The sequence below is a fragment of the Lagopus leucura genome, unplaced genomic scaffold (assembly GCF_019238085.1).
Source record: "Lagopus leucura isolate 7727_CA_CO unplaced genomic scaffold, USGS_WTPT01 Super-Scaffold_739, whole genome shotgun sequence".
Lineage (NCBI taxonomy): Eukaryota > Metazoa > Chordata > Aves > Galliformes > Phasianidae > Lagopus > Lagopus leucura.
The window spans coordinates 12,532,834-12,549,391 of record NW_024962255.1 but is presented as its reverse complement, the minus strand read 5'-3'; the positions used below and the strand labels follow the sequence as shown (position 1 = coordinate 12,549,391).

Sequence of the window (16,558 nt, the reverse complement as noted above, 5' to 3'; positions counted from 1 at the left end):
CCCCCCCCCCCCCCAGCCAGTTGACACTCATCCTTTAGATATTTAGAAGTGTTAACAAGATCCCCTCTCAGTCCTCTTTAGGCTGAACAATTCCAGGTCTCTCAGCCTTTCATTGTGAGGGAGGTGCCTCACGCCCCCAATTATCTTTGTAGCCTCCCTGCTACAGCAGTATGACTCTTATTATCTCAGAAGAAATATACCTGAGTACAAGCAGATAGATTTATATTGTCAAGTCTCCTGATGTAAGAAGAAATACAATATGAAATACAAACTATTTTTTCCTGCAGTGTAAAAGGAAATAAGCAAGTAATGAGAATCATCTAACAAAATAATCTGATTAAAACTCAACAGCAGAAAAAAATGAAAACTGTATCAGTCAAATCTCAAGAACTGACTCACAAGACTCAACTCTGCCTTCTTTTTATTCACACCCTACCTTGGTCTTCCAATTTTTGTTGAGGTCATTGAAGTTAACTACTTATTTGTGTTGCACTTACAACAGAATCCATAGAGTAAAATAGCAAAATGTTTTTAGCATTTGAGTTACTCCTAGATGGCAAAGATAGCAAAAATACTAAGCTGGTTAAATGAATAGAGAGAAAATAACAAGCCAAACATTTACCTCATGTATTTGTCCCTACAGGTCTCTAGAAACTTCTCCAGTTGCGTTGGAGTAATCCTATCCAACTGATATAAAACCCGTGGCTATAAAGAGAACAGAACAGTTGAAAAAGAAATAGCTTATGAAGACTTAAAATAACAACATAAATGACCAACTGAAACTATTTACCTCAGTTGTGCCATTGTCATTGATACCATACTTGTCCCTAGTTTTTTTTATCTTCTCAGAAACACCTTTGATGAATTTTTTTATTTCCTGAAATTACATGGAAAAAAAAGTAAGCAAAGATACACTCTTTATATTGAAATCTTCAGCAATTACTTGCTTAGGGATCCAGATGAAATGTTTACAACAATATATTAACTGCACAGTACAAAGAGAGAAACATTAAAACTAAACACACTAAAATTCAGCAAACCAAATTCACTTTTGTGAATTAGTAGCAACACAGAGGAGTATGGTCCACACTGAATAAAAGCATCCTTCCTGAGCACACACTGAAAACAAAGATTTGACAGTGGTCAGTTCTTTCTTCCTACTCACCACTCACTGAAATTCTTCTCCAGACAAAAATGTCATTTTATAGTAAGAAATTTTATTTTCTTACTATACTAACAAAATGATTTTCACTCATTTCTCAGTATTCAAAATAAATCAAAATTGAAAGACCACAACAAGAGAAGAAGAAGTCACTCAAGTGGTCACTCAAGAAGAGAAGGAACAAGAGAAGAAGTAAAGGATTCCCGATGAAAACTGTTCATAGTTTCAGAGACATACTTTATCTGGGGTGAGAGGGATTGAATCAGAAAAAAAAAAATTCAAATAAAAAAATAACCCCTTAAAACTGATAGAAATATGTCAGTCTACATTGCTTAGTTCAAATGATTTCTCTATACTGCTGAGGGGCTTTGCAAACAAGAAAAGACATAAACCAGTCACTTTCTTATTAGGTTTACCCAGAGGTAGTTGCGATAGTCTTTACTGGAATGCCTGTAACTGAAATAATACTGTTACAAAAATATCCAATACTTCTTTGGAATATCATCCAGGCATTATGCTTAGGATATAGATATGAAACGAGAGGTTCATAACAGCACTTTTTCATCGAAGTGGACTCTGGGCAAGTCATTACCATAACAGCTAATGAAAGCCAAAATATAAATGAAAAAAATTAAAAATCAAGAGGAAATTCTTGTAAGCAAACCTCTACAGAATAGCAAAAAGTTTGATTTTTAGAGCCCATTTTAAACCCCTTTAACCCTAACAACCCTGCCTGCCAACCAGAATGATCATACAGTATCACTCTTCAGCCACTGTTACACTCCTAGCTCCTGCAGTAGCTGAGCATTGAAAATAACTTGTGAAGTTAAGTAAATATTTGAGTAACTGCCCTTTTTCTATTATTCCATTCATATAATCACTATCAAAATACTTCTTTTATAACTTAACAGAATCCTCAGATTCTCAAAATAGAACATTCTTACTGACATTCCAAGTACTTGCAAACAGTTACGTTCTGTGACTATTAGATCTAAGATCAAATGAAGGAACTGACAACAGAAGTGTGCTGCTGAAATGGATGCTTTATGTTGTTTCTCATTTGGGTGAAATAGGTTGCATTCATACATTTCTGCCCCTTTTGCAGTCATAACTCACAAATGAAATACTGTGACATTCTGAATAGTTTTAATCATTAGATCTTTGGATAAAATTGACAAATTTAATTATTTTTTTAAGTTTAAAGTAATAATGCAACATTAGAAAGATTAATCTTCTTGTTGGATGACTAAAAAGAATACTGTGGGACTTAGAGAAGTTGGTAACACTTGATCAGTAGAAAAAAAATACAAGAGATGCTTTAAAAGTAATTCCACCTTGAAATACACTTCATTTGTGGAATGGTGGAAAGGGAGAATGACAAAATGTGATACCAACTTCTCCCTCTAGAACACCATAGGATGAGCACTTTTGTTTTTATTTACTCTCGGAAAACTGAGGGACAGGAACAATAACAGCAACAACCACAGTAATTCAAGAGAGGCTATCATACTGACTGAAGAATTAGTCATGTGGTCATATGGAGCAAGTCTGCAACAGGAAAATACATAACACCAAAGCAGTATAGGGCAGCAAATGGCATTGTGGACAATTTTATTGCCAACTTTTACTCTTTCACCGTCCCTAAGAAGTAAAATATGTACATTTAAGTGTCTAGTATTATAAACCATTATGTTCTATATACAGTTCTGCATTATAAAGCATCATTTGAGTACCTTTTACTTCCATCTACTAGAAACAAAGACAGAATAGTGAGAATTAATGAAAAAACTCTTCAGAGTTTTATCTTATCAACACATTTTATTCATGTGGAAGTAACAGAGAAAAGTGACCTTTGACCCTCAACTTTTTATGATCTTTTAGTAGTTTATTTCAACTATGGGTTAGTTCAGGCTACAAATAAAAAGAGGTAGATGATTCCTTTCAAGTCTGTCCCTGTTTATGGAATTATCATTTGGAACATGATGCTCCATAAACACACATAATGCAGCTCCCAAGTCATCTTTTTCACACAGTCCAAACCTATCAAATCTTTTAGTCACGACATGTTTAACAAAAAGGCACTAAATTGACTTGGTAAGTTTCTATATTAAAATAGCAATCTGCAAAGCCTGGTCACTCAGGTATTTAAATCATTTTCCCCAACACTAAGTTAGCAGGAGTATTTATGTATGTTAAGCACAGCTAATATAAGAATTCTCAGTTAGGAAGCCCACTGAAATACAAAGTGACTCAGCAGGAAGCCATTCAAATCCAGTCACACCCATTAGGTAAGCTCTGCATGTTCCACCGTCTAGGTCTTTTCTGTATTTGTACCAAACCTCCCAGTGTTTATCTTTTGTCATCTCCAGAAAATAGGAAAATAATTTTCTTGACAAAAAAAAAATAAAAAATCAAGGCTTCCTCATTTCCATATGAAGAAAGTTTTTCTACTGCTGTATTTTAACATATTTAAACATTTGTAATCAAGTGTTAAGCCGTACTGGAAGCTGATCCAGCCAACAATACACTTTTTCCATCAGCTGATCTCCCTCTAGTGAGGAAACAGTGCAAGCTGAATGAGCACAGCCTGCTTGAAACAGGTCATTTAGACATTCTGCTTTCTAGACTAGAATGGGTAAGCCATTATAATAACCTCCTCATAAAACAGAAGAGAAAGTAGAGGAAGAGAAGGAACAGTAAGAAAACCCATGTTAATATTAATGCAAACTGCAAGAATGAGTTCTAGAAAGGAAAGTTATGTAGCAAAAAGAAAGTTATCTCAAATCCTCAGATTACTAAGGAACAGCAGTGATGAATTCATGTGTCACATTGTTTTCATAATTAAAAAAAGGACTTGGATAAATTACTTTGATTGATACCTAGATTAGAATTTAACAAGCAGTAATGTATATATGCTAATCAGTTCTTTCAGCACTATACACATCTGTAGCTAAAAAAGCACTAACATTAATGCTCACACAGTGCACACACATGCTACAGTTACCTCATTATATTTTTCATAACCTGTTTCAGTTAATGCCTTCAAGGTTGAACAGAAAAAAGGAAAAGAAATAAGAAAAAGTAACAGTATTTGAAACTTAAAAATCAAAAGTGAAATTCATTATCATTAATGCTACATAAATATAATACTTCAAAAGGATAAATATAGTTAACTTTTACTGATGTGATTAAAAATTAATAACACTTCAAAAAACACTGGCATTTTTCTTTTTTTTTTTCCCCCCCCTTACAGGTGCAGTTGAGATTCACAGTGTATTTCAACCATAGATACAAATGATTTTTCTGCTCTGCTCTAGCAATGCACATCAGATTACTCACCAGTTTTGCTACCCTAGAGCTCTAAAGTACTCTGATCTATTAAAAAACCTTCAAAACTAGGTTACTAAATTCATGTTGCTGTCATCACTGCCAAAAATCAGAAGGTTCATCAAGATTTTACATATCCACGGTCAGCTTATTTCTGCAGTTTTTAATCTGTCTCCTACTGTAGTCTCAAGTAGGATACTCTCCTAAATACTCCAATACTTAATGCTCTTCTAAACAAATAGTTTTCTACAATTTCAAGCACAGTCATGTGAACATTTACTCTTCCTTGAAAGATATGTTAATGTTTCCCAAAAGATAAAGCCATATTTAGCGAAGTGCTTCATATGGCTGAAGTTTTTTAGCTGGGTTAGTACTTAAGGAAAGCAACATAAAAAGGTGTAAGAATATAGTCTACTGGAGGAAAACAAGCAAATACCTAGAAGCAGTTCTTCAGAAGGTCAATTATATCAGAACACACACAGGAGACAGATTAAATAATAGTTTCTAATGAAATCAGTGAGGATTATTTAATTTCTGTCATCCCAGAGACAGCACATAACTGCACTGTTGTGCTATAAACAGAAATTCCAGCTAAATAACTCTAATGAGATCAATGATAACTTATACCCAAAAATCACTAACTTATGTCACTGTGAACACCTACGACATGAAGAACAACTTGCCCTACTTCCCCATCTCTAAAGTGTACAGAAATATATTACTGAGCAAACTGCTATCCCTGTTACTAATGCAACAAATGCAACTATTGCTCCTACAGATCAATAGAAACATTTCCTTGAATTATAAGGTAAGGTTACTCACAGTATGATAAGAAAGTGACATAATGATATTACCTGCAGAAAGCTGTCTTGGCAGCAAAGAAATTCATTCTTCTTCATGATAGATTCAGATGTTAATACCAATTCATTTTTACTAAGGGCTGGTTCACTTCGGCATGGATATACAGCCTTAAGAGGAAAAAAACAAATTATTCACATAAAAATGAAATTTCAATATAGACACAGAATGGAGATATATGCAAATGATTAACAGTATACTTAAGTATTATTCTTAAACTCCATGTTTGATGACTGTGAAAAGGCAGTCCATATACATTTGTGTTCAAATAAATCTGATGGTGTATGCATCCAGATTTCCAATTCTGCCAACATATTACACTCAGATTACAGAAACCTGGACAGTCATTTCAGCAAAAGGCTTTATGTTGTGAAAAAGAAAGCAAAACCAAAAATAAATATTGTTTAAAAAAAAAAAATCACAATATTTCAAGAGTTATTCAAAAGAACGTTAGGATGACCTAAGCAATACTTCAGCACAAAAAAGTTTTGAATTAAATAAGAACTGCTTTGTGTAATTTAAATCCAACATAACATCTGACTGAATCAGTAGTAACTTTGCTACCATATGGTGTTATATATGCCTATATATGTAAGAACACAGCTTTCCACTGCTCATACACTTAAGTTCCAGTTGTTCTATTCTGATGTGAAAGGTACCTATAACTCTTAGCAGACATCATAAAAAAAAAAAAAAGTGACTTAAATTCTGAATCAAAAACTGAATCAATGCTCTGCATAATTTTTCTCCTTCCCACATGCATAACAGTCTTTTCACTTGGAACAAAATGTCATTAATCCTTACTCTGATATTGTCTAGAACTCGCTTAAATTCCAGTGGTTCATCCTTCCCTTCCATTGCTGCAGGATCCAAGCCATCTCCTCCATAAATAAACTGAATAATGTCACCAGTAGAACTTCTGACTGTCAAATCATACTGTGAACAGAGATCTTCAAGGGACTTTACCAGCCGCCTCTGAAGGAAAAAAAGATGCAGGGAAGATAAAGTGTGATTGCTTTATTGGTTGGAACCATTAAAATTAAAGAAAATAGTGTCAGAAAGTACATTTGACAGAGCAGGCACAAAAGCCTATTTTAAGCTACACATTCCCTAGACCTTCCCCATAACGTGAGAGACAGCAATAACAAGATTTAAGGCCATAATATAATTTTGTTATTGTTTCCAATACTACAGAGTTCCTGAATGCCAGATTGCAATAACCTATTACAATCTAAAGACTATTTGTGGTTATTCATGACAAAAAACCTCAAGTCTTGTATTCTTCTGTATTCTAGTCAGGTTTGTTTCTCAAGTGATATTAATTTTGCATGCAGCAACAAAACCAGACAACAATTGCTTTCACTGACAAAAAAAACAATTAGCTCATCCATCCAAAGCCAATAGTTGCCATTCTTCCATCAGTGTTAGCTAGCTATTGTCTCTTACATAGATTCATTTTCTGGGAAATCCAAGTCTCAACAGACTGCCACCTAAAGAGGACAGATACTAAAAGAAAGGATTAGACATATTTATATCACCCAAACATCTTACTTTCTGTTTCTCATCAACATATCAAAACTGAAAAGGCATTCAGCTCAAACCTATGTTATATCATATCTGCACAAAAATTAAAGCACCTTGAAAACAGTCCTCAATATTTACCTAGAATGAGGGCTTTTTTATCACCTACATTCAAAGCAAAACAGCTTAACACAAGCATATTACTACACTATTGCTTGACGTCTTTCACAAGCCTCACACCTACCAGAGAACAGAGCAAAATCTACTTCCCAATATAAACTATTCTTATATTAAAAACATACAACAATAGAAACCTACACAAAACACATGCACTGCCCCCTGTCCTATCAAGCATTAAGTAAATAGTCTCATTTGGAAAAACTGATGAAGCTCCCAATCCACTGACAGTTACCTGCATGTATCCAGTTTCAGCTGTTTTTACAGCAGTGTCAACCAGACCTTCTCGACCAGCCATAGTGTGAAAAAAAAATTCAGTGGGAGTCAATCCAGAATAGAAGCTGTTAGCCACAAAGCCTTTCGCTGCTGGAAGCTACAGGAAAGAGTGGAAAGAAGTTGAAATATAATTAACATCCCTTACATATATATCAGGAAGATAGGTCATATACAAGCATAGAAAAATTTATCTCAGTTGTGTTTAGCCCTGAAACATAATGTATTTTAAACCTGACACAGGCTTCAGTATCCTCAACTAGTTTTTCCCCAACTACTAAACCAGATTTTAGCTCACTTTTAAATCCAGCCATGCCTCTAGCCACTCCTGCAAACACTACACCAACTTCCAACAAGTCAACTTCACTTAATGATAAGAGAATTGAAAGGATAATACAAATGTTCATGCCAAAGACCAAGGAATCCAGAAAAAAAATATGGAGATATGTACATAACTAATTCTTGTTTTCCTATGATGTCTGAGAACAGCTCTTGAAAATGAACTTTATGCAGGCATTACAAAGTCAAAAAACATCAAGCTGTCTCCATGACAACACAGAATCACATATAAGCTACAAAAAGGTTCATGCTTGAAGACTATCATATGCCACTACGTAAATGGAAGTGCTTTCTAAATCAATAAAAAAAGCCAGAGTTAAAACTTGAACTTTTATTCTTACACAACCAAAGAAGTTTTTTCCTCCTTTAATTTACTCAGAAAATATAAGATTTTATGTTGCAGAATTTATAAATTGAAATTTGGACTTTAGTAACAGATCTAAATGTCACGGTTGTCATCTGACACGAGTTAAATCTGTTAACAAGATTGATGACTGGTGTAAAGAACTTTCTCTGGTGATCATTAAGTCTCAGACGAGCAGTTAAGGAAAAACAAACCAATAAGCCACAAATCCCATTGATTTGCATTAACAAGTGCATGATTCCTCATTGCTATGTACAAAGCATCCAATGATATATATCCTAGTACAGAAAGAAAAAAAAACATACCCCAGAATGATTTTTCTGACGCGTTTCACTGACTGATAATACACCCAAAAGGAGTATTGAAAACTCGCAATGCAGCGAGAGACAGCAAGACAAATTAGCAAATAATTTTAGAACCAAAAATGCATCAAGCTTACTTTAAATTACTAAATTAGAATTCTACCATGGAAAACAGCAAGTTCCAGCTGTAAATATTTAGGCTAATGAAATGTCCCACAACAATTCACAATACTACTACTAAGCTCCACATTACATTGAAAACATTTTAAATTAAATGTATGTGTTCCTGTTTCTTTATCATGCACCTTTCTTAAAATGTTTTAAGTTACCTTGTTTCACTTTTCTTTACAGTGTTTTAACATACAGAATTACCTTAGAATGCTTCTCAAAATGAGGCAAAGACCTATTCTCAAATCCATCAGGAACTCTGGACCCACTGATAGCCTGCTGACCTACACATGCAATCATCTGAGATATATTAATGAAGGAGCCTAAAAAGAAAGGAAAAATCTTACGAATGAGTAATATCAACACCCTGACAGAGCTGCCTTAATTTCTTTGAAGACAGTTAACAATTCTATATTTTATTGGAGCCATGGACATTCATTTTAGCTCAATACTCTCCTGTCTTGCGTTATGGATTCTGGTTTATGAAACACAACTGTAGTTTTAGTATTTTGATTCACATTTTCTCTAATAAGCATATTTCAACATGTATTTTAAAAGAAGGGTTAAGTGTTTACCATGATTTCTACAACAAAATAAACCTCAGATAATGAAAAAGCTTTATTTGGAGTGAAAACAGCTTTTTCAAGGAATCATTTCTGGCTGATTTTTCCACAACAGATTCTTCAAATAGGAGGTACAACAAAAGTCTTCAGAACAAGTCCTAGTAGGATGCTTTTCAAGTAGTACAAAAAAATTAAAGACAATAACTGAAAATGAGCTGGTGAACTATTTAATGAGAGCCAACTAGCAGTTACTGAAAGGAGTCACTTCAACTTTGCAGGATGTGAATTGTGTAACTGCACAACTGCCTGCATCAAATAAGCTATTATGACAGAACAAGTAATTTTAAGAACACAGATGGAATTAGCAAACTAACTCTGGAACTCAGCTATCCCTACCTTTAGAACCACAAAGAGCCATAATAAGGGGACTGTTGCTCTTGTCCAGTTCTCTGAGACAGGCACTGCCAGCATGATCTCTGATAACAGAGAGTTCTTTAAGTATTAAAGCCTGAAATCCAAGAACAGAGATTTGGTATTAGTAAAGAAAGCCATATGCAAATAATATATTACCATTTTCCAGCAGTACCTTCAGCAGTGAATAAGTACTAAAAATAGAATTAAGAGAAATAAGCCTGGAATTTATTTTGGTAAAGTTGCAACTTTTAACTTGGGTAACTTTCCAGTTTGCAGCAAAGTAATTCTTTGTTGGGTTAAGGCAGCAGTATCTGGGCACATTACAACCTCTTAAGCTACTTAGTAGTTCAGTAGTACTTCAGTACCAAGTACTGAACTAAGCTAAGCTGTACTATGTGAAAGATTACTGCAAAGAAGTAATTTTGGAATGCTCTCACAATGTACAGTGTTAATATCTCTGATATTTTATAAACTATACCAAAAACCAGGGTCTCTGAGAAGAGGAAAAGCATGAAACATGTGAAGACTTCTTTCAGGCAAAACGTAACTAGACAAATGTAGTACTTCACAGGGTGGGTTTTTCCTGTCTGTTTTTCCTCATACACTTCCTCCCCTACATCCCTTTCTACTACTAAGAAACTAAAAGAAAATACATTGATAGCCAAGAGAACAGACATATAAAACTATTAAAGTCAATTAACGTAGTATTCTTCAGCTTATTAACATAGTATTATTCAGATATCATTAACATACTATCCCTAAGCTTTTAGATAATGTTAGCTGATCTTGATTTTTTTTTTCTTTTAAACAGAAAGAGTCAAAAGAAAAAAGTGTAACTGAAGTCCACTTGACAGCTGTTCTAATAGGATATAAGAAAACATACTGCTTGTAGACAATTCTAATTAAAAGAGTTTTGTTTCTTGGACTAAATTTATTGTTGTTACTGTTGTTTATTAATTCAGTAAATATTGGTAAATGCAATGAATCTTGTTTTCATTCTCTTATTCTGTGTCACTTCAACACTTCCAGCGGGGTGGGAGGATCCTGGTTATTAAGCATTTAACTAACATTTTAACATTTAGCTGGCTATATATATCTAAAGGATTAGATATTCAGACAACAAAAGTTGCACGCGCACAGACCATACTTCTTATATTTTTAAGCATCAGGAGACAACGTTTAGCTTCACAAACTCTGAATACATTCATAAAGTTTCTATTCTAAATACATACTGACTTAATTTAAAATGCTTACCTCTAGCGTCTCTTCTGCAGTACAACCAGGCTGCTGCTGTAGCTTGCCAGTGTTCAGTGCTTCAATATATTCATCACATTTCTTATAACCAGCATGCAGCAGCTCATACTTAGCTTTTAACAGGCCTTGACCTGGGGTAACGTCACCAATTCCAATTGAAAAGCCACGATTAGCTGTCATAAAACAAGAAGATTATAATGCTAGCTCAATCTCATACATAAAAATAGAAATGAAAATCAAGACATTTTGTCATTTGGAACTTTGTTATTTCCCCCCACCATGTGACAGACATAAGCACTTTGTAAACATACCAATTGTTTTACTACTTGACAGTTTAATGACTATCTTTTTGTTTTTTCTTTGTTTGGAACAGGATACATTGTATATGAAACAAATTTTGCTCGATTGTTCTGGATTTCCCCTTTAAGATATTGTTTTACAAGGAAACTTACAAAGATAGACAGGAGCAAGTCTGGCTAGCCTTGACATGGCATCTGCAGCTTCCACTTGTCCCCAGTCTCTCAGCAAAATGTAGAAGATATTATTTTTTGATCCAGAACCTAGGGTTCCTTTGTCCATACTGCCACTCATTAACTCACTGTTCTGAATTGTGACATCTAGAAAGAGAAAAGCAAAAACAATTCAGAATTCTAAAGCATGACTCAAAGATTCTCATACTCAGTTCACCTTCGAAACACATCCAGAAGCAGTTTGAATTTGAACATCTACAATGTTATTGAAAGCTTACAAAACGCAGCTTTAGAAGTATTACTCACAAGAATCATTGTAACACAGATCTTCCCCTTTGCCACAATACTGCTTGCCCTTGGTTCGCAGATTGGCTTTTACAGGACAGTCATCACTGGGCTTGAGAATGAGGCTGAAAACCTGCTTCCCTGTCCAGAGTGTTACAGGCTTAGGAAAATAAAATGACAGGAATTAGGGTTACAGATTTTATGATACAACTACTAGAAGCAGCAAGTAAGAGTCTAATTGTAAAATTCTGTTTTTAATTCTTAATCTTTCCATACTAAATAGGAAGCCACATAATGCTATTCCTTTGAATAGAAAAACAATATGCATTTCTACATAAATAAAAATGCTGATTCCCAAATGTCTATTCTTTATGTAAGGGTATGTGCATGCATTTACTGAGACATGCTCCATTGCTCCCTCTCATTGTCATGTTTCCCTGATTAGGAAAGGAAAAAAATATGATGCTACGTGAATTTCATTTCACAAGCTAGGTATCACATTTATAGTTACTTATGCAATGCTGTCTGAAGCTATAAGAGATTAAAGATTTATGTAATTATGTACTTCACTCACTTGTAGTTAAACATAAGTAAACACATCACTGCTAAAAGCAGCTGTATCTTCTCATTTTGAATAAGAAAAGCAGTCAAAGAAACACTGCTCCTTGTTAAAAAGGTTCATATAAACTCAAAATGAATGCACTTTGTTTTGTATTAGATACTGTAAGAAATAGACAGCAGAAAACATAAGAACGGTCTCTTCACTGAAAACATCCCCATAGGTAAAGAACATATAGAGAAAGTGTTTATAATATTAAATAACAGTGTGACACACCTTCAGAATTGCTGGGGGAGGAAGACGAACTTTAATTTTTTCATCCTTGCCAACCAGAATAGAAGCAATGATTTGACAGGCTTTTGCTCGATCAAAGAAAGTATCTTTTAGTGTAAGAAGATAGGCACCTGAAAAGTGATTACATGTAGAGGTTATTGCATATTCGGTATTAATGACCTCATTCTGATACTAAGTAACTATGTACTGCACAAAATAATAGTTTACACAGCTTTTCAGATAAAATTAATTCTATGACATTCAGATTTCATAGAGTCACAGAATCATAGAATCACAAGGTTGGAAACGACCTACAAGATCTTCTAGTCCAACCACCCTCTCATCACCACTGCTACAAGCACTGAACCACATCTCACAGCTCCTCATCCAGACACCTCTTGAACACTGCCAGGGACAGCGACTCCACCACCTCCCTGTGCAGCCATTTCAGTGCCTGACCGCTCTCTGAGAGAAAAAGTTTTTCCTTATGTCTCATCTGAACCTCCCCTGACGCAACTTGTGGCCACGTCCTCAGGTCCTGTTTGTTGCCTGGGAGAAGAGGCCAAACCCCTCCTCATAACAAGCCTCCTTTGCTACCCTCTGTTCTTTTTCATACACTGTGCCATAAGTAAAAAAAAAGCTTCAGCACTGACTTTGTACACTTTCATATATTCATTACTTCTCTTGAAGAAATAATGCAAACTGAAGCTACTTACTGTAGGTTAAAACTCATTTTAGGCTAATGAGTTTAACTCCTCTACCATAATCATAATTAATCTACACTACATAACATGTGAAGATCCTAAACATTCACTTTTGATGTTGAAAAGACCACAAGCCACAAAGGGCTACTAAAAATAGCACCAACTACAGTTGACAGTATCAGAAGCAATCTGAAGAACATCCTATTTCAGACTAAAAAAAAAAAAAAAATGGCCTTACTCTCATACAGTCACTTTCACTTGTAAAAGACAAAATTTATGTTGATATAGAAAAAAAACTACTAAAAAAGGATTCTCAAAGAATTATTACATTACACAGCTCTAAAATAAGATTAAGTACACACCTGTTAAGAAATCTTGAATAGCAGCAATTAGAGGTTCTCCATTCCTTGGTGTTACCAAGTTTGCTTTAGTCTATATGATGTAAAATTAAAAGTTACACACTGCAAAACACTGATATTCCACTTAGGTAGATTTATAGATACCAATTCCTGCATCCTGACACTTCACTCAAATATTTTTAAAATACATCACTTCCATGCACTAAACATTAAAAACTATGATTTAACATGTATCACATACATCACATACATCCCCTCAAACATCATACTACAGCAAACAAATTGAGTTTAGGGTAAGGAGCTCCCACTCACACTATTTCCTGCTCCAGTTAGTCATCTCTATAACCCCATCTATACAGTACCTGGCTGCCTCAGACTTGCCTGAACTATTCACAGGACAACAAAAACCTAGATTATACTTTTTTTTTTTTTTTTTAAATTGTTGAAGCTTTCTTTTTAAGCTCCCAAATCACCTCAGCAAGTCAATACATGCTACAAACAACAGCTGTCTTCGCACAGCAGAACTAGTCACCCAAGAGCACCAATGTCCTGGAAAATCCTCAAATTGCTGCTACTGACTCCACTTTCATGCTACAGATAAAGCACTGCAACCACCATATTCCTCTATTTACCTTTTTTTTTTTCCCCATTTTTTCCACCCTCCTAAATAAAAACCTACTTATCTGTCTCCTCTAGTAACTATTAGTTCAGCACAAACCCACTATTTTGGCAGCAACTGATAACGGTAGTCAAGCAGAAACATGTTGACAACATGTATTTATTTAAAAATCCAGAATTTGCCAGGAATACTAAACGCACATGTATTAGACTATCACCCAGTCTACTGTCAGACTAACAGCTCTGTTTTATTCTCAATTCCCTTTTCCATTTTGCTTCTAAGGAGTTTCATAGCTGCATACTATCCATACTCATTGAACCTGATGGTAACTTTAGATCTCACATGTAAGATAAGTATTACAAGGCATGGCCATCACTAGCAAAGTCCCAATACATGATCTACATACATACCCCCATTAAAACAAGTGCTTCTGCTTTTGCTTCTTCTGTCTGAGGAAGGTGAAGGTTCATCTCATCTCCATCAAAGTCTGCATTGTATGGTGTACAGACACATTCATTAAATCTGAATGTCCTATGGGGTTTTACTCTAGCCTGCAAACAGAAAAAAAGTGTTTTACATGCAGCGAAGCATGTGGAGAGATGAAAGACTAAGCTCAAGTGCTTCTTTGTAGGCATTATACATTCTATTACAGATATGCATCAAAATTTTTGACTGTGGGACTCATCACAGCCATGAAACAGAAACTGAATACATTATTGCTTACACAAATACATCTAACTTCTATTATGAAGTATTTATACAGAATGCTTTCTAGAGGCCACAGGAACTTTACAATAGCAAAATGCTCACTCAAAAACAGATTCTGAAGTCAAATAGAGCTGTTAAAAGAACTGTCTGGCAGCACACTGTCCAGTTACACATCAATTCCCATGCAAAAAGCACAACTGCACGGTTAGAAAAGCACCTATTTCTGTACATGCAAGAGATAAATAGCTGCAAGTGAAGGCCTCTTAATCACATGATGTACTACCACCTTACTGTTAGACTGTGCACTCACAATGTGAGCCATAATGCTCAGCTTATGAAGAGAGGGCTGTCGGTTGAACAGGACAATATCACCATCTATAAGGTGCCGTTCCACAATATCACCAAATTTCAGCTCCTGTGCCATCTTTTCTCGGTTTCCGTATTTCAAGAATCTTACAACAACGTGTCATAAAAAAAAAGACAAAGACTTAGAGAACTTTGAATGAATTCTGTGTTCACAATGCAAGCTTCTCCATTAAAAGTATTTGTACTGCAATGACTAGATGACAAAAATGTAGGGACTGCATCACTAAACATTAGATCAGTTACTATTTTAAGTAACAAAATTGTGGTATTAGTAAAAGTGAAGTTATTACCACGAAAACTAGGAAAGCCTACAAAGACAAACCAATTATTTTTGTTGTATCAGGGAGAACAGGGAGTTTCAATATCATACAATTACTTTTTAGTATCCATAAACTGATAGCCCTTGGGTGAAAACAGCACAAAATGACCAATATTGTCTCCTTTCACTTATTACCTCTCAGTAAGACCCAAAACATTCATCCCCTTCAAGTTTCTATACTACCTATGGTATCTAGGCCTCGATACCAAATAGACTGCCCTAAAGTAATCTAATTGCAGTTCACTATCATTAATATGTGAATTTTAAGTATATGCATATATATACAGTGAATATAATCTCTTCAGGTTTAGTATGACTCCTTTTCATATATATATATATATATATATATTTTTTTTTTTTTTTTTGCTACTGTCTTATATGAAAGATGCTAGAGAAAAAATGATGCCAATCCCTTTAGATATAATTGATTCCACACAGCAGTAAGAACAAGCTCATGAGAAGAGATGAAAAGTGAATAATTACAGATAAACACGGTACCTTTTCATCTGTGTGTGCCTTTGCTGAATGAAGTTGGCTCCAGGATGAATATCAGGACCATTTCGGACAAGTTTCCTCATAAAATTAATATTTGCTTTGTTTACCTATTGCATAAACATTTCAAACAGGAAGAAATGAAACATCCGAAATTTTTCAGCACAACTGATTATCCCCCTCACAGCCTTCAGCAGTGAAGTAAGAAGACAAAAATTTAGAGCACAGTAACGTGAGAAGTCTGGGAAGGAAATTCAGAAATAAGAATCACTCATTAAGCAGATAAATCAATGAAAATATGAAGCTATATTTAAAGTCAGAAAACATCAAGGTAAACCATTCTATCCTGGTCTGTCACTCCTTACCCCATATGCTTCCACAGTACTTGTATACATCCGATAGTACAAGTTTTGTTTACCAGCAGCAGCCAAATCACACGCTAAGCTAACAACAAAACAACCTCCCCCCCCAAAAAAAAACCACAAAAAGACAGAGAAAAGGTTTGGTTCTGTGCTACCTACCTTTTCAGGAAAAGTCAGTATTTTAGCAACATGAATAGGCACTGCTACTTCATCTATTCTTAAGTTAGGATCAGGGGAAATAACCGTTCTGCCAGAGAAATCCACTCGCTTTCCAGACAGATTCCCCCTAAACCGACCTAACAAACAAACAAGAGTTCCTT

At 34.9% G+C, this 16,558-nt stretch overlaps 1 protein-coding gene across 2 annotated transcripts in view; it reads right to left on the bottom strand.

The window, feature by feature from the left end:
* The window catches only part of POLR3A (RNA polymerase III subunit A), a 33,060-nt gene that overhangs the window by 10,591 nt on the left and 5,911 nt on the right, over positions 1-16,558 (bottom strand). Inside the window, exons 8-24 of one of the 2 annotated variants that reach the window (XM_042862735.1) lie at positions 16,398-16,534; positions 15,883-15,986; positions 15,010-15,151; positions 14,402-14,542; positions 13,376-13,445; positions 12,313-12,440; positions 11,499-11,637; positions 11,175-11,339; positions 10,723-10,895; positions 9,451-9,562; positions 8,696-8,814; positions 7,281-7,418; positions 6,152-6,322; positions 5,344-5,457; positions 4,167-4,202; positions 791-877; positions 623-705 (exon numbers count right to left, since the gene is read on the bottom strand). In XM_042862735.1, the coding sequence (XP_042718669.1) occupies positions 623-705; positions 791-877; positions 4,167-4,202; positions 5,344-5,457; positions 6,152-6,322; positions 7,281-7,418; positions 8,696-8,814; positions 9,451-9,562; positions 10,723-10,895; positions 11,175-11,339; positions 11,499-11,637; positions 12,313-12,440; positions 13,376-13,445; positions 14,402-14,542; positions 15,010-15,151; positions 15,883-15,986; positions 16,398-16,534 (2,059 nt within the window). The remainder of the gene's footprint in view (positions 1-622; positions 706-790; positions 878-4,166; positions 4,203-5,343; positions 5,458-6,151; positions 6,323-7,280; positions 7,419-8,695; positions 8,815-9,450; positions 9,563-10,722; positions 10,896-11,174; positions 11,340-11,498; positions 11,638-12,312; positions 12,441-13,375; positions 13,446-14,401; positions 14,543-15,009; positions 15,152-15,882; positions 15,987-16,397; positions 16,535-16,558) is intronic. The other variant, XM_042862736.1, reaches the window with a different exon arrangement.